This window comes from Nerophis ophidion, linkage group LG20 (assembly GCF_033978795.1).
Source record: "Nerophis ophidion isolate RoL-2023_Sa linkage group LG20, RoL_Noph_v1.0, whole genome shotgun sequence".
In the NCBI taxonomy this organism is placed as follows: domain Eukaryota; kingdom Metazoa; phylum Chordata; class Actinopteri; order Syngnathiformes; family Syngnathidae; genus Nerophis; species Nerophis ophidion.
In genome coordinates, this window is record NC_084630.1 from 43,439,503 (window position 1) to 43,458,620 (window position 19,118).

Genomic DNA, 19,118 nt, shown 5'->3' on the forward strand with positions numbered 1-19,118 from the left:
CCGCCTCTGGCCGGCCTTTACAGTCTCGTGCTGCAGCGGACCAATCAGCGGCGAGCTGAGCTTCACGCGAACAACAGTTCAGTTCGAGATGGCGCCCAGCTCGAAATCCGAAAAGAAGGATGGCAAGCAGAAACCTCAGAGAAAACACAAGGACCATATTGTAAAGCTCCTCGTGCGAGGGAAGGTGAGCGGATTACTAACTGTAATGGCGACAAATACAAATACTGGCTTTGAAGTAAACCAGGCCTCCTTTGATGCAAGCGTCCTTGTTTTCACTAGCATCCGAGGCTAGCTCGTAGCTGCTACTTAGCTTGTAGGCTAGCTGCCAAAGAAGGCTAATTAAGGGAAGATATTCTCTGAGGTGTGCTACAAAAGTGATATTCCCGCTTTCCAATGCGTGCTATATTTAGCTATATTGTGTTTTTTGTTGTGGTTTGCACAAAGAAACGTGGTAGATGATAGCCAGGTAGCCATAGTAAAATAATAAACATTTGTGTGTGACAAAGTGAAATTTTGTGTTAACTTTATTTATATCAGCGCCACTTAAACACTAGTCCTCAAGATGATGGTTATTAAATGCGTTGTTATTATTATGCACCTTTTGACCATTGTAGTAAATACAAGTTAAAGTACCAATGATTGTCACACACACTAAGTGTGGTGAAATTACCCTATATTTGACCCATCACAACCCTGGAGGCTGAGGGGAGCAGTGAGCAGCAACGGTGGCCACGCCCGGGAATCATCTTGGTGATTTAAAGGCCTACTGAAATGAGATTTTCTTATTTAAACTGGGATAGCAGGTCCATTCTATGTGTCATTCTTGATCATTTCGCGATATTGCCATATTTTTGCTGAAAGGATTTAGTAAAGAACATCGACGATAAAGTTTGCAACTTTTGGTTGCTAATAAAAAAGCCTTGCCTGTACCGGATGTAGCAGACGATCTGCGCGTGATGTCACGGGTTGTAGGGCTCCTCACATCCTCACTTTGTTTATAATCATAGCCACCAGCAGCAAGAACAACTCGGACCGAGAAAGCGACAAATTCCCCATTAATTTGAGCGAGGTTGAAAGATTTGTGGATGAGGAAAGTTAGAGTGAAGCACAAAATCTTTTTTTTAAAAAGGCGACGGCAGTGTGAGCGATTTAGATGTTATTAGACACATTTACTAGGATAATTCTGGAAAATCCCTTGTCTGCTTATTGTGTTAATAGTGTTTTAGTGAGATTATTAAGTCATACCTGAAAGTCGGAGGGCTGCGGTGAACGCCAGTGTCTCTGAGAGAAGCCAATGGAGGGGCCAAGATCACAGCTGCCTTTTTGACAGCTGCAGGAGGAGGTTGCATAATCCACTCAAGTCTCCGGTAAGAGCCAACTTAATATCACAATTTTCCCATCCAAAAACTTGCTGGTTGACATAGAGAAACATGTTTGCTTTACTGCTCTGTGTTAAAACTTCACAACAAGCAAACACCGGCTGTGTTTCGGTTGCTAAAGACAGCTGCAATCCACCGCTTTCCACCGACAGCATTGTTTTTTATTGTCTCCATTATTAATTGAACAAATTGCAAAATATTCAGCAAAACAGATGTCCAAAATACCGTGTAATTATGCAATGAAAAGAGACGACTTTTAGCCGTGAGTGGTGCTGGGCTGAAATGTCCCCTCCAACCAATAACGTCACAAGCACGCGTCAACATAAGCGTTATCACTCCGCGACGTTTTCAACAGGATATCTCGCGGGAAATTTAAAATTGCAATTTAGTAAACTAAAAAGGCCGTATTGGCATGTTTTGCAATGTTGAGACTTCATCATTGATATATAAACTATCAGACTGCGTGGTCGGTAGTAGTGGGTTTCAGTAGGCATTTAATCCCCAATTCCAACCCTTGATGCTGAGTGTCAAGCAGGGAGGTAATGGTAATGGGTCCCATTATTTATAGTCTTTGGAATGACTCGGCCAGGGTTTGAACTCGGAACCTTCCGATCGCAGGGCGGACACTCTAACCACAAGACCACTGAGCAGGTAGCAGTGTCAAGCTAACTGCCTTTTTTTTTTAATACAATACTGTAATTTTGCCATCCTGCAGATTACTGGGCAGTTATCTCAGCCTCTGTTTAGGCAGCTCCCACCTCGAGTGTGTGTCCCATTAAAGAACATTGTCAGCGAGGAGTTCCTCAGGGCAGGGTAAGTGCATGACCTCTTACTAAATTGAACAAACTAATCTATCCAAGAAGTGTGTTACAGTGGTGTTTTACTTGTGTGATTCCAGGCACATTTTTCTCGGCTTCACCAAGTGCGGACGTTATGTTCTGTCCTACACCAGAGACTGTGGAGAGGACGATGATTTCTCTTTCTACAACTACCATCTCTATTGGTGGGAGTTCAATCTGCACAGCAGACTCAAACAGGTAAAACAGTGGATGAACGTTTGCTTCGTTCTTTTAATTTACAGAGGAACCTCAATTCACAATCTCATTAATCGAATAGTATAGTGAAGCGGCGTTCCCCATAAGAAACAATGTAAAAATGAATAATGGGTTCGAGCCTCGACAAAAGTCCATATTTTAGTTAAGGTTGCACACTTCGAACTAGGGCTGGGCAATATATATCGAATGGACTCGATATATCGTATGTTTGTCTCTGTGCGATGTAGAAAATGACTTTCGTGAGTATTCGAGTATAAGTTCTCACGCAGTTGCCTTTAGCTGCGAGCATTACACTACGGGCTTTTCTCACTCTTTCTTGTCTCCTTCTCACAGAGAGATAAAACAAGCGCACCTTCTTACATACGTCAAATACTGTCGCGCGTGCTATGGCATACAGGAGCAGAGGTAGCGACATGAGTAACGTTAGCTGGGGCAGGTGGTGCAAGCAGAGCGGTGCGAGTGGTAATACGAGAGAGAGAAGGTGCAAATCTGGTAACAAATGGAGGAAGAATTATTTCCCAAGAAAAACAGCACGGGGTCCATCGTCTGGTGTTGGTTTGGCTTCAAGCGGGAAGATGTTGAACAGACAACCGTAATATGTCAAGTTACTGGCAAAAGCGTTGCTAAAAAAGGAGCAGCTCTACTAATTTGTAGCATCATTTGAATATTCATCCGCTAAAGAATAAGGAGTGCTTGAAACTCCGCTTGTCAACATCTCCGGTCGGTGCCACACCCAATAAAATGCCGAAACAACCAGCACTGAACCAATTGAGCCTGGCGTCTTCCATTTCCACATCAACACTGCATGAAAGAAATATTCAAAAACAGAATGAGATCACGTCCGCAGGAACCTACCACATAGCGAAGGACATACACTATTTGATTTCCTATTATGCAGCTCATTTTTATTTCACAGTCTTTGAAATATCTTGTGTGACATCATGCTCAAATGTGCACTTTATTTGTATTAAAATATTGTAGCGGCGTTCTGTACAAATGTGCATTTTATTTGTATTAAAGTATTGTAGCGGCGTTCTGTACAAAAAGTGCACTTTAATTTAGTGTTTTGATATGTCATCTTAGTGACATGCACAAAAGTGCACTCATAGCTTGTTTTAAAATGTCTCTGACAATCTTGCACTTTGTTTTGAAATTACATCAATGTTTGTGCCACTGCTTAATAACTGTTAAATAAATATAGTATTGGTAAATTGACTTTGCTGTGTTGGGGGGGCGGGGGGGTTGACAATGTAGAAAAAGTTATATTGGCACCGAAATAAGTTTTGGCAACAAAAGAATACTTACATTGAAAAAATACAATATTTTTTGGTGGATGTTTTCGATGCCAATATTCATATTTTTGGACATGTTTATTTTTGCGTGTTTTAAAGCAGTCGTCCCCAACCACCGGGCCGCCCGATTGGTACCGGGCCGCAGAATAATTTTTTATTCATTTTTATTAAAAAAAAAAAACAACAACATTATTATTATTTTTTTTTTTTTATTAAATCAACATAAAAAACACAATATACACTTACAATTTGTGCACCAACCACAAAAACCTCCCTTTTTCATGACAAAGAAAAAAAAAAAGGGATCCCCCCGGGTCGCGGGGCAAATTATTAAGCGTTGACTGGTCCGCGGCTACAAAAAGGTTGGGGACCACTATTTTAAAGGTTTTTATGAACGCTTCTTTTTTTTTTTAACGGTTTAGTTTCTTTTTTTTACCCTTTCAAAATATAGGCAGAGTTTTACCATGAGAAGCGGGTGCCTGTGGGCGGGATTTACAACAAGATTACCCAGAAGCAGTTTTCTTGGACTTAAGCATGCAAGTGAACACCGTAGAAGAAGAAAGGAGTACCGAGGGCTTCTAAATTGAGTTTTAAAAAAATGCTTCAAAACATGAAATTATGAAGCAAAAGTAGTTATTTTACCTTTTATCTAAAGTAGGCCTGTATGTGTTGCTGTTGGCAGATTCTCCTGCTCAAAAGAAATATTGTATTGGTAAACATAATAGAGTAACCTACTTTGACAACTTCATAGAGTTCTCTGGTCAACTGTTACTTTCTCTATTGGCTTTTATATATGCAGTATATATCAGCACTAATGTCTTTAATGTTCTTTGTCATCTTTGATGTTTGATGTTTCCCTCTTACACACAAATAAGAGGGATGTTTGTTATGGCTTCAGTCTTGACTTCTTCTCAAGGGGCCCATGATTAGACAGATTTTATTTTTTTTTCCTCAACTCCCCCATTGTTTACGTGTATCTCACCTTTTTTGTAAGGGGGGCCGGAAGTTGGCAGACCCGTCAGCGATCCTGTTCTGTCTCCATGTTATGTTTGTCTGATCTTGAATGGGATTGTGCTGAAAATGTTAATTTCCCCTCAGGGATTAATAAAGTATTTCTGATTCTAATATGTTATTTGGATATATTACTGCTATTTATTAAATATTTAATATATTAATATGCATATGTTCTTTTCACAAACCAATTTAAAATAACTTTAAAGCAATTACTGATACAGTTTATGGAAGATTTATTATATGATTGTTTTTTTATTTTTTATTAAATGTAACAAGGGAGACAACCATCAGCTTCGCTCACTTGATGATGCACTGTTTCAGAAACACGCTCGTGAAGGAAGTCCAGATGTCGCCCAAATCTTCTTTGTATGTCTTGTTGAATTAAATACTGTAACATCACAAAGTACTACTCTGATATCCTCTTAAAAGTCCTATTTTAAAAATTAAGTTTAATCTCTCAGCTCTACATTATAGCAGTTGATGTTTTCAAAATATGTTGTAGGTTGTACTTTCAAATGTACATGTAAATCCATTCATTTTCTACCGCTTTGCCCTCTCGGGGTGGCTGGAGCCTATCCCAGCAGCAAACTACTTCCCTCTATCAAAATGTAAAAATAGAGATAAAAGCATCATGAAATGCACACGCATGCTTTCTAGCCCTTGCCTCAAAAGAAAAATAATGTTTGCCTTGTCCTAAAATATGAGCCCTCTTTTAAGACAACACTTTCCTTGACCTTATAAAGTTAAAATTTGAGGCCTGTCATGCTGACAGATACTTGAGTCTTGACTCGACATGATTAGACTTGAATTTACATGTCCTTAGTTGAGACGTGGGATTAAATACTTTAGACTTACTTACCAGTTTGACCCCTGCAATACAGATTTCTTGATTTTGGTTTAGGAATTGTGACATTAACTCGAAACGCTGTCTTCTTAAATTTCTCGCTAATCTGCTTTTTTCCCCTTTTTACTCCAGGTCCAATATGTGCGACTGTTTGCAGGCGAGGAAATCTACAATGACCTCTACCTCATGGTGTGTGGGTGGCCCAATGACCAATCAAAAATTGTCATATTCGGCTTTAAGTAAGACATATTCATAAAGCGTAGGCACCTTGATCTAGCATTATTTCAATGCAGACTACGTGACGATTAACTGTTTGATTATGTCTTATTACCTGTCAGCTCTCTACTTATGAACTTGATGAGTGCTGAGAACTACAGAGATATCTACTTAACCATCGTCTCCATGCCTTCTCCTAAGCCTTGCCCTGACTGCTGCAGGCTCCCCTCAACTATGTCCATACGCAATGGTAAACACAAATACAGTGAGGTTTATAAATATTGTGACACCCACACACGTCGTCTCTTTGGCTCTTTACACCACCACAATGGACTTGAAATGAAGCATAAAACCACAGGGTGCACCGGATTATAATCAATCAATGTTTACTTATAAGGCGCACTGTCGATGAACTGGTTTATTCAGGTCTATTGTTCATACTAGAAGCGCATTAAATGGATCAAATCATATTTTTTTCTGCATTTTAAAAACACTTCCTTGTGGTCAGAATATGTAATGGTGGTTAAAGGATTGCATGGATTATGTCTACAGACCATCTTCAAGCCACTTTCTGACCGTGTTTTCGGGTTGCGCCATTTTGAGGCCGGTCTATTTTACGTGGCTCCATTTCGACAGCGTTGTTTCCCTGTCATCTTTGTTGCACCGGTAGTTTTTAGCAATTCCATAGCGAGTCTACTTATACATAAATTAGAACTATGTACGCTGCTTTGTTAGATTAGATTAGATAGTACTTTATTTATTCCGTCACGAGAGTTCCTTCAGGAAAATTACAATTTTCAGCACAATCCCATTCAAGATCAGACAAACATTACAGGGAGACAGAACAGGATCGCTGACGGGTCTGCCGGCTTCCAGCGCCCCTTACAAAAAAGATGACATACATGTAAACAGGGGGGGGGGTTAGAATAGAAGATTAAAATAAAATTAAAATAAATAAAAAATCGGTCTTAGCCTGGGCCCTGGAGTGGGGGTGCAGACTGAGGCCAAGGGGAAAAAAAAAAAAATGAAATGGCAACAGCAAACGATGAATGCATCACAACAAAAGAAAGCGAGAGAAAAAAGAGCTTATTGAAAATGGCGCAGTAAATCAGCCATATACATTAGCTGTGTCCCAATTCAGGGTCTGCATCTTTTGGAGGACCCGGCCTATATAGTCTCAGAAGGCTGGACCTTCGGAGGTACCTGCGAAGGATGTGTCACCCATTGTTAAACGTGACAGTCCATCCTGCGGAGAATACTTACTTACATTTGAAAGTGTATTCGCTGCCGGTGCTGCTGCTTGTATTTGCCGCCATCGTCAAAAAGATCTGTGTTGAACAAAGGCGTGCAAAGCATCTTGGGATATGGGAGGCCACGAAGGATTGTCGCGGGGCATCCTCCAAATACAGGGAAAAGAAGGGCGCATTCGTCGGCTGCATGTGGAGGAGCCTTCGTATTTAAATGAATTGGGACACCCTTCGCGCAGCGTTGTGACATAAGCGGCCTTCAAATCCACCCTTCGAAGGATTCAGACCCTGAATTGGGACACAGCTAATGTGTTGTTGTACGTTTATATATGGTTACGTCCCTGTAGTATAAACTACATTTATTTAATGTGGTATATACGCTCTACGTTGTTAGCATAAGCGTCTGTGTTTCCTTTTCAGGCATTGTGTGAAGATTGCAGAAAGAGTGCATATTTTCACATAAGTTGTTTATATTCAGACTAGGCAAGCGCAAAAATAGTTTTCATGACTGTGGCCATCTTGATTTCCAACTTTGTAATTGAAACGCTCTCAACTCGCAGTGATGTAATTACCAGGTACGACTTGGAACACAGCATTATGCAGATCCCAAATACACATTAGCAGGTACCAATAGGTACTCTACTGTTATTTGACATGCTATTTCTATAAATGGTAGTGCCATAAATAGTATACACTAGCCCCACAATTATGTCATTTTTTGGAAAACTGCATTAAAAAAGAGAGACTTCCTCACAGTTGACACATTGCCACAAAACACCAAAGTAGCAGGCACATATACAAACTGTTGTAATTCCAACACCGTTCATGTGATTGACAAGAAAATACCCTCAAATTAAGGCCGACAGTCTGCACATCTTATATTTATAATTTATTGTTGTGGTGGGTAGAGTGGGAAGATGAAATATATTAATTGACCTGACTGTAAATGCATTTTCTTTTAGCATATCTCCTCTTACTGGTCTCGTGTCTCTGCAGGGAGTGGCGAGTGTTTGGAGCACGGCTATGTCCTCAACAGCAGGTGCCAGGTGGTGTACCCGTTTCCCACCTTCCAACCTGCTTTCCAGCTGAAAAAGGACCAGGTCATCCTGTTGAATACTAGTTACTCTCTGGTGGCTTGCAGCATCTCAGTCTGCCCAGGTAGGGTTTTTTGCACAGATTATATCCTTTACTCTATAATCTAATTTTGTCAAATATAATTGCAATTAGTGGTTGGCATTTGATGAATTTTGTTGATCATAAATGACATAAGAGGAAAACTAAAAACATTGTGTTATGGTCATTTTACCGCGATCAAATATGTCTTTAATGTAGGTTTCTGTGGTTTGTCTCTGAATTGTCATCCAAGTTTTTGTGCCTGGCAGCACCTCGAGATAGGCATAATGGCAGGTTGCACCATCTCTCCACTGGCGTTTACCATGGCAATGGAGCTCATTATTCGAGCATCCCGATGGGTGGTTGGAGGTGAGCGGTTGAAGAGCGGGCCGCGTCTTCCTCCAATAAGGGCGTACATGGATGACATGACGACAATAACAACAACAAATGCATGCACCAAACGCCTGCTGGATAAACTCCAGGGAAACATCAAATGGGCACGAATGGAGGTTAAACCAAGCAAATCCCACAGTATCTCCATCATCAAGCGCCAGCTCACCAATGAGAGGTTCCACATCAACAACGAGCCAATACCAACAGTTCTAGAAAAGCCTATCAAAAGCCTTAGCCGCTGGTTTAGCGCAGAACTCAAAGACTCGAAGCAGGTGGACCAACTCAGGCAGGATACAATCAGTGGCCTCATTTAGATCAATAACACCGCTCTCCCTGGGAAGCTGAGGCTGTGGTGCTTTCAGTTTGGGCTGCTGCCCCGTCTCATGTGGCCAATTTCCATCTATGAGATCGCTCTATCCCCTGCCAATCGGCTGGAGAGGCTGGCGACTGCACAAAGTGAGGAAATAGCTTGGACTGCCGAGATGTCTTAGCAGCGTAGGCCTGTATGTCAACGGAGCCCTCTCCCTACCGATCTCAAGCGTGGTGAAGGAGTACAAATGTGCCAAATCAAGGCTGGAAATGACTCACACAGAATGGGTGAGTCAATATGGCAATATGTTCAATATGGCAACCCATTTGTCAGAGGTGCTGCTCCAACCCTAGCGGCAGGGAGGCAATGGAATCCATCTGCAGCAGGCGCATTGGCAAAGCCTGCCCTCAGACAGTGGGGCATGTTCAATATGGCATAGGGGGCCTTGGTTTGGAAGCAACAACACCCACGTGGCAAAAGGCAACTGCAACCATATGGCGGCACATGGTGATGGAGGAAGTGCGCCACCAGTAGGAAGCAGCCAGGTGTGCCAAGGCAGTCTCCCAAGCCCAGCAGGGCCGCTGGATGAGGTGGGAGGGCGTGGAGAGGAGAACAATCAAGTGGAACGAAATATGGAGCATGGAGTCTAGTAGACTAAGTTTCATCATTAGAGTCACATATGATGTCCTGCCCTCTCCAACCAACCTACATCTCTGGTATGGAGTGGACCTAGCCTGTTTCCAGTGTACAGCCCCAGCAACCCTCAAACACATCTTGGTAGGTTGCAAGACCCGTCTGACTCAAGGGAGATACACCTGGCGCCACAACCAGGTATTGAAGTGTTTGGCTGCCGAACTTGAGAACAAGAGAGTTGTCACCAATGCCATGCCCCTAAATGCTCAGGCTACCTTCCCACGCAAAACAACTTTCATCCGGGAAGGAGAGAAACGGCGGACCAAGCCATCACCTCCAGACTTAGGCCCACTGAACGCTGCCCGAGATTGGGAAATGCGGGTAGACCTCAGCCAGAGGCTTATCTTCCCACCCGAAATTGCAGCAACCCGCCTGCGTCCAGACCTGGTCCTCTGGTCAATTTCCTGCCGCCGTGTCTTCATCGCTGAGCTAACGGTCCCATGGGAGGACGCCATCGGTGAAGCATTCGAACGGAAGAAGCTGCGATATGCCAACTTGGCAGCTGAAGCAGAGGACGGGGCTGGAATGTGAAGGTGTGGCCTGTGGAGGTGGGCTGTAGAGGCTTTGTAGCCAGTTCCACCACAATGCTCCTGAATGAATTAGGAATGAGAGGACAGGCCCAACGTAAGGCTATTAAAGAACTTGCCACTGCAGCAGAACGTAGCAGCCACTGGCTGTGGCTGAAGCGCAGGGATGAGCATGGACTGCCAAATAGCCACGTGGTGCCACCATGCGACACGCACCCAGGTCTGATCAGCCTGTGGTAGGCCAACCTCGGCTGAGGGTGTCTTGTGATAAATGGCCGAAACGCCCAATGACGTCGGGGAACACAACTGAAGATGTGTTGTACTGGTGGCACTACATGATTATTGCCAAACTCCACCCCACCCAAGAGGACACCTCCAACCCCATTTAATTGTTGTGCTGAATATTTAGGGATCTTTAACAATTAGTCCTATTAAGAATCCTTAAATATTTTATCTAGGAATGTTTCGATCAGGAATTTAGGCTGCTGATTCCAATACTGATCACGAAGGAGTGAGATCGGCCGATACCACTACCAATCACATGTTTTAAGAGTACTTTTTAAAATTTGTATTTAATACAATTTTTTTTGTCCTATCCAGTTACTCAGGCAAATCATATTGTTGATGTAGATGCCCATATTTGCTGTACCAATTTACTTTAAGGATAAGTGTGGGATACGTCTCTTGTTGCCTTATTTGTATCTGACTTTATTAAATGGATTTATATTGTTTGGCGCAATATCCCAATTTTGTTTGAGGCTTGCAAACCATAATCCCCTTCTTTTTTAGACATTGGCTCTGCATTCTGTTTTTCACAACTTTGTGCAGATACAGTAGGAGTATTGTAGATGTTTTTGCTCGCTCTACTATGACAGCCACAAAAATCTTTGCAAAAGTTACCTATATAACTTTAGCAGAGTCTCTAACGTTTCCTTTCACAGACAATATAACGTTGCGCTTTCCTCTGCCACTGCTGACATTCTGCTTGTTGAATGAAAACACTTGATATGAAGCACACTGCACCTTTTGCAAGAAAACAGTTCGATGGCAAATCTGAAAAATGGCTGTTATGATTGTTATTATTTTTAATTAGTTTACCCAGAACAATAGAGAAGCTGCTGGTGTATTAGTTAGTTTAATCATTTTCTGTAATCCAATGTGAAAGAGCAATGAACTAATTCATATACTTACAATTCATTAGGACTGCGCCGATATTTGATGAGTCACTTAACCGACAATAAATGAAAATTAAAGTTGGTAAGTTGTCCAGTGTCAATAAATCGCCATGTGCATGTTTCAAGAGCATTAACGCTTTTTGCCACTTTCAGCCGTTACACACGTTTGTACCATTGCGGAGAGAAAAGAAGTGGGTGAATTATTTTGTCCTTATTGTCTTTGAATCTTAATAAAGCGACGCGGGGCCTAATTAGCATAGAGCTGCTAACATGGACAAAATGAACACAAAACCAAATTCCACCACACCAATGTGGGAATATTTCAGTTTAAACCTTTGCAACAAGAAGAGCCTTTAGCGACCGAGAAGTCAGTTTGCTGAATGTGCGCGACTACAACAACGCCCATTTGAAAAACAACCACTCATCAGTCCAAACTCACTTTGCATTGGGCGAAAAAGCCAGGTGACAGAGTTCAGTGATTGTCATTACTGTGTTATTACTATCTACTTCGAGTGGTTATTCCTTTTGATTTATGGTATCATATTTGCATATATGGTATTTGCTGATGTAGTCCTGTTGTTTTTATCTCTGAAACAGTCTGACTGACTCTGTCTTATCTACGCTTGTCGCCGCAACTTCCCTATGTCTTCTTTTTTTTTCTTTTCATCCCATCCTGCTTTGGTCCGATATGGCCAAACTGTTTAACATTTAATAAAGTCAAATACAAATAGGGCAACAAGAGAAATATCCCACGCTTTTCTTTTGTAAAGCAAATGTGTAAAGCAGATGTGTACATGAACAATATGAGTTGCCTAGTTGGCTGGATAGGACATGTTAAAAAAAAATAACATAAAAAAAGACAATCAGCAATGGCGATCACATACTTTTTCGGAAAAATCTGCCGATACTGATCAGTGGCCAAATGATCAGCACATAAAATTTTTTCCAAGACCCCCAATTTGAAATACTATTGAGCACTTGATCATATTTCTTTATGTATTGGTACAAAACACTCTTATGATTTGATGGCAGCGGCATTCTGCATCCTGATTATTAAATTATAGAGCCAAAATGTAATTTGCAACAACCTAAAGTCTTTTTAGTTAAGTTTATTGATACAATTGCACATGTAGAATGAGTTTAAATTGAACACAGAAAATATAATTAGATTTAGTTAACATGTTTTATAACTTTTACAAGACTTTTTTTTTAAGTGTTTTTTTTTTTGCATCCAAAGTATATGTACAGTGGTACCTCGACTTAGGGGTATTTTAATTTGCCAGCTGCCTTTTGCTTTTTGTTAATCTTTAAATTGCGAGCAATTTGAGTTACGACCCTCCCTGCCGCCGGTTGAAGATGCAATTGTCCACAGCCAACAGTCAGAGATGGACACAATTTTGTCCTCCAGACACCAGGACTGAGAAAGTTAGTGCAAAGGAGAAGAAGCGGGACAACCAAACCAAAGAGCCAAATAGGTATAAAACTTGTCCTACTTGTTAGCTGTCCAAATGAGTCAGCCCGACCGCATCCCGCAAACCACAGCCAACCTCTGCGGCATGAAGCAACGAACATCTAAACAAATGACTCCATCCATTAAAAATATGGAGAGGCTGCAGATGCTGTGTTTGACATATTTCAGTTCTTTCTTTCAAGTCCTGACTCAACAAACTGGACAGTCAAATATTACCACTGGTACAAAAACACAGTTCATTTTCATCTCTGACCTCAAGTCCGTCACTCAGACGTCTGTGGACAACATAACCAACAATAACAGTTCCTATTGTTACAAGACGGGCAATCAGCAAAAGTCTATTATTACGTCATTTCATAAAACTTCTGTAGTTGTTTGCAGTACATGCTATTGCAATGTTTTTAAAGGAGTATTTCATGTCTAAAAGCTTGTTTTTCTTTTTGTAAGACATATAACATGTTATAATTGTGCTGGAGGGCCAAGCACAAATTCAATTAATTCCAATTCATCTTAATGGGCGTGCCTGATTTCAGATACAAGTGATTTGAGTTACGAGCCCTGGTATGGAACAAACTGAGCTTTAAGGCTGAGTTACTATTGCACTTTTCTTCAGTTTCTATTTTTGCAAGCAAATAATTGTTCAAGCTTTGATTTGGGAATTCTTGGTTTGACCACAAACACACAGGGAAAGGATTTTTCCTTTCCCTGTGTGTTTCCATTTTTAAAAGCAAAAATATATAATTTTACTCTCCAATTCATAATATTAAAATATTGTAATCATTCTAACCTGAAAAACAATCATTGGGGGCCCAAAATTATTGATGTTCATAGGCCTCGTGAGTGTCAGACTGAGTTTTTTAATTTATTGCATTGTTTTATTTTATGGCTTTGTTTGTTTCAGGGAAGCAAGGTGAATTGTCCCAGATTCTCTACACCAAGAGAGCACCTTTGTCCCATCAGCCGTCCTCGTCTTCCTCCTCCACTATCTCAGCCTCCTTACTGCCTCAGGGCTCTCCTGACAGCCGATCACAACCGAGCAGGGTGGCCCCGCTTACCTCATCTCCCAGCCAGTCGCAAGCGGTGCTGCGAGCCAGAGAGTTTGCAGCTGACCTATTTCGACGGGCCCATGGAGGATTATGTGTGGGTGACAAAGAAGCAGCCCGGAAACCAGGAGAACCGCAAATAAGCTTCCCGCACGAGGAACAGGATTGTCAAAAGAGGACGCAGGAAGATACACGAACTACTTTGCCACAAACATCTGGACATAGTGTGGTTCACTTATCTGAACATGTGATGTCTCCTGCTGCGTCTTCATCACCATCATCCCCTATAGCGCCATCCACATCCCAGGAGGCAGAGCCTAGTGAGCCTGGTTATGTCAACTATTCCCGTCTGCACTATTGCCACCAACAGCCCGGCTCCTTAGAGCAAAATACAGGAGCTGCAGCAGGTGACTTAGCTTTAACACATCCCAACTTTTGTCAGATTCTCCTATTTAAAACCTCCCATTGATCCCTGGATTTATCAATCTAGGCTATGAGGACGATAAAGTACAACTGCCTTTCACGGTGACAGATCTTAAAGGACGCAGCCTGCAGCTGGTCAGCGAGCCACACAATGGACAGGTAAGTGTTTCTTCTAATGAGCTGCATTTCTAACTAAACACTCGGACCCATGACTCTGTACAGCATCATTTAGACACACAAATATAATACTTTATGCAGCAAAATTGGCAATTCTGAATAATATGTCGATATAGGCTGGACACACCTCATCCAATAAGATGAGTCATTGGCCCCCTTTACACTGTGCAGTAAATCAGATTTTTTTTGCCCTCAAGTGATACGGATGGGTTTTTTTTTCCAGTCTAAAGGCTCGGAAGTGCTTCAAATCTGATCTTTTTGCATGAGATTCAGGCCACATCAGGAGGTAGTAAAATTCCAAAATCAATCAGTCAATGAAAGTTTACTTGTATAGCTCTTATCACGAATATCTCAAAGGGCTGCATAAGCCACGACGATATCCTGGGCTCAGATTCCACATCAGGGCAAGAAAAAAACTCAACCCAATGGGAACAACGTGAAACCCTGGAAGGGGCCCCAGATGACCGGTGCAATGGATGCCGAGTGGCTACAGTTGATAATGTGGGAGTCCAGTCCATACTGGGGCCAGCTGGGGATCTTCTAGCGTGTAGAAGATTTACTGATGAAGTCTGAATAGGGCCTAGGTGATAGATAGAGAGGTAGCGGTGTGACAGACCTCATAGTAAGCTTCTCAAAGGGCTATGGTTAAGGTTTTCATTGGATATTAGTGCGACCCCTCCACCTCTTTTTAAAGGCACATGCACTCATAGTTAGGGGGAAATGCCTCGTTAAGCGGGTAAAATGAATGTGATTTCTATGCAACATACCATTTTCTAATGACGAAATTATTGCTTACTAGAAGTTTTTACGTGAACTAATTTGTTCTCATCAATTTTTAAGTCTAATAAAGCATACATTGGATGAGTGGATTATAAAGTTCCATGTTTTATTCTTCTATTATTAAGAAGAGTGAATATAAGTATGTTTTCCTCTTCTTACCCAGAGTGTGTGTGTGGAGCAGTTGACGCTGGACTTTGAGTATCTTATTAATGAGGTGATCAGGAGAGATGCTGCCTGGGCTCCTCGGTTCTGCTCTTTCAGCGACTATGATGTGGTCATCTTAGAGGTGAGTGCACATACATGCAATAGTTGGTGTGTAACGCCACATGTATTCTTATCGCACGTTTTTGGTACGAGACATTCAGTTCAGGACAGAAAGTCTGCCTCAGTAGTTTTTTTATTTTTAAATGTTTGAAATTTTGTTCACTGGCTGTAATGAAATTGAACTGAACCGTGACCTTTATACCAACATACGTACAGAACTGTAACAATGCCAAACCATTACAGCCCTACAATCCAAGGCAGACATGATGAAATCACTATTCTTTGGGGATGTTCATTCAGTTGTTTAATTTATGGTAATAAGTAGATAACATTGGAATAGTATAGTTGTGTTATGTTGTTAACTTTCTGGCTTTAAAAACATGAAAATAAATTATGGAGGTCAGTAACAGATTAATTTTTGGATGAAACAGAGTGAAAATATGTCATTTAATTCTGAGGAAAAAAACAAAAAACTACGGAATTATGAAAAACAAAAAACACTACAACACACCAGTAGAACTTTGTTGCACCACTTCTGGCTTTTATAACAGCTGTTAGTCTCTGAGGCATGGACTTAACGAGTATTAAACGGTACTCTTCATCAATCTTGAGATAACTTTCTCTGATTGCTGTTGTCAGATCAGCTTTGCAGGTTGGAGTCTTGTCATGAACCATTTTCTTTCATTTTCATCACAGATTTTCATTTCACTTGGATTGAGATCTGGGCTATTTGCAGGCAATGACATTGACCTTATGTATCTTTAATCATGTAAAGTTGTTTTCAGTTTTTCCTCTACGGCAAGATACATTATCATCTCGAAAAATAAAATCCTCACTAAACATCCTTTTGATTAATGGAATAATGTCCAAAATATAAATGTAATCGTTTGCATTTACTGAAGATGTAACAGCCATCTCCCCAGGGCCATTACTGACATGAAGCCTCATATCATCAATGACTGTGGACATTTACATGTTTTCTTCTGGCAGTCGTCTTCATAAATCTCATTGGAATGGCACCAACAAAAGTTCCAGAATCTTCTCCTTTCATCCAGTTGTAGCGGGCACAAAGTGTTCTCAACACCAGATTGACCACATACTGTACAGGCCAAAAATTTGTACACACCGTCTCATTTTAAATGCTTTTTTCTTTATTTTCATGACTATTTACCTTGTAGATTGTCACTGAAAGCATCGAAACTATGACACCTGTGAAGTGAAAAACGCTTTCAGGTGACTACCTCTTGAAGCTCAGTGAGAGAATGCCAAGAGTGTGCAAAGCATTAATCAGAATATAAAACATGTTTTCAGTTATTTCACCTTTTTTTGTTAAGTACATAACTCCACATGTGTTCATTCATAGTTTTGATGCCTTCAGTGACAATCTACAATGTAAATAGTCATGAAAATAAAGAAAAGGCATTTACTGAGAAGGTGTGTCCAAACTTCTGGCCTGTTGTGTATGTGAGGGGACACTTTGTGTTAAAGTTGTTGTTTAAGAAACTCACTGGCTCAGAACTACTGCCCGCTTGCCTTATTATCTTGACCCCCATACAGTCCTTTATAGCCCACGATTTGTTTTCCTCAGCCCAGTAAAACCGTTTTTTTTCTGTTTAGGTGTTACTGACCGCTTTTCTGTATTTAAATACCATTTCCTTCGAGCAGTTGCTTACATTTCGGTCACAAATGGTGACTTGTTTCTTACTGTTTCTTCTTCATTGGATTCGCTGTGCATTTTGAATTTTGATAAAAACAATTTCAATTGACATGTCTTGTATTGAAGAGCATGATTCATGTCAGTCCATCTGGTGCACAGCTCTCCAAGGTGTAAATAACTGCAGACTAATGAACAGATTTAATCTGATGCAGGTGTTTGCTTTGAGAATGACAATATACAGGGTTATTTCATATTTCTTACCTCAGAATTGAGTGACTATTTAATGGTTTCACTCTGCTTGATATACAAATGAAACTGTTGCTGACCACCATGATTTGTGCACTTGATTTGTTTTAGTATTTTAAAGCCAGAAAGTTAATCTGTTAGTCCCTTATTCGCTTTTTTCCCCTCCAAAATGAACCAACTGAATGAACATCCTCCAGGTCTGGTGATTCCATTATTTTCCAGGGGTTGTATTAATAAACATTTACACTGGCATCTGAATAATTGTTTATGTTGTTTATATAAGGTATGTCCAGAGACCAACTTGGTCATGATTAGCATCGGCCTGCTGCTACTTGCCTTCCCTCCGTCAGAACAGTACAGGTAATAACTAACAACTCTCCTCTCTCCAGTGACATTTGACTTCCTTTTTAATCACAGTCTATCTTCAGGCCCAACACCTACCACTCCAACCTGCATGTCAGTTGGGACCTCAACTCGGGCGTGTGTTGCACGGTGGGAGTTGGTGACCTCACAGAGATCAAGGGTCAGACCACGTACGATGACACACACACACATTTTCTGGTGTCCACTCTTGCCTTCACCTTGTTTTAAGTCCAGTGGTTGTCTTGTGTTGTCAGCGGGGGTGTCTGGAGCTCTTACAGGAAGTCCTGCGTGAACACGCTCATGAAGTGGATGGTGCCTGAGAGCGGCTCTCGCAGCATCAACAGAATGACCAACGAAGGAGTACACAGTGGTCAGACCATTACTTCTCTTTGTGGTTTTTCTTTCTCTTTGTGAGGGTATTTTGGATAACACACTGGTTTGCATTTATTTTTCATCAAAAATTAATTTTGAAGTGTTTTTTTTTTTTAGTAAAGGCATTTTGGCTGAATTGCCGTCAGAATGACAAATATTTAATTATTTGTGCAATCTATGGTCCATTTTGTGACACGTTTATAATTTGACACTTTTCCCTGTGTGCTTTCTATGACCACTTCAGTTACAAGTTTATTTGGCACTTGTCCATATTTTTGCACCCCAATACCCTTTTTGTGACACCTTTGTTATTTGACACTTTTTTCCATATGTGTTCTCCTATGACCACTTTAGTGACATGTTTATTATTTGACACTTGTCTATATTTTTGCACCCTAAGACCCTTTTATTATTTGACACTTTTTTCCATATGTGGTTCTCCCCATGACCACTTTAGTGACAAGTTTATTATTTGGCACTTGTCCATATTTTGCACCCCAAGACCCTTTTTGTGACACTTGACACTTTTTTCCATATGTGTTCTCCCTATGACCACTTTAGTGACAAGTTTATTACTTGGCACTTGTCCATATTTTTGCACCACATGACCTTTTTGTGACACTTTTATTATTTGACACTTTTCCATATTTGTGCTTCCTATGACCACTTTAGTGACAAGTTTATTACTTGGCACTTGTCCATATTTTTGCACCACATGACCTTTTTGTGACACTTTTATTATTTGACACTTTTCCATATTTGTGCTTCCTATGACCACTTTAGTGACAAGTTTATTACTTGGCACTTGTCCATATTTTTGCACCCCAAGACCATTTTTGTGACACTTTTGTTATTTGACACTTTTTTCCATATGTGTTCTCCCTATGATCACTTTAGTGACATGTTTATTATTTGGCACTTGTCCATATTTTTGCACCCCATGACCCTTTTTGTGATAAGTTTATAATTTGACACTTTTCCATATTTGAGCACCCTAATGAATGTTGTCATTCATCCAGGTCATTGTCATCTCAGAGCATTAAATCGATCGCAACTGGACTGTT

General features: G+C 40.9%; 1 protein-coding gene across 1 annotated transcript in view; it reads left to right on the plus strand.

The window, feature by feature from the left end:
• Nucleotides 1–19,118, plus strand: part of dcaf15 (DDB1 and CUL4 associated factor 15) — a 22,498-nt gene continuing 3,380 nt past the window's right edge. Inside the window, exons 1-12 of the mRNA XM_061881302.1 lie at nt 1–184; nt 2,095–2,192; nt 2,278–2,416; nt 5,717–5,823; nt 5,923–6,050; nt 8,044–8,205; nt 13,631–14,179; nt 14,263–14,354; nt 15,316–15,438; nt 17,603–17,679; nt 17,748–17,852; nt 17,937–18,052. Of these exons, the coding sequence (XP_061737286.1) occupies nt 89–184; nt 2,095–2,192; nt 2,278–2,416; nt 5,717–5,823; nt 5,923–6,050; nt 8,044–8,205; nt 13,631–14,179; nt 14,263–14,354; nt 15,316–15,438; nt 17,603–17,679; nt 17,748–17,852; nt 17,937–18,052 (1,792 nt within the window). The 5' untranslated portion in view covers nt 1–88. The remainder of the gene's footprint in view (nt 185–2,094; nt 2,193–2,277; nt 2,417–5,716; nt 5,824–5,922; nt 6,051–8,043; nt 8,206–13,630; nt 14,180–14,262; nt 14,355–15,315; nt 15,439–17,602; nt 17,680–17,747; nt 17,853–17,936; nt 18,053–19,118) is intronic.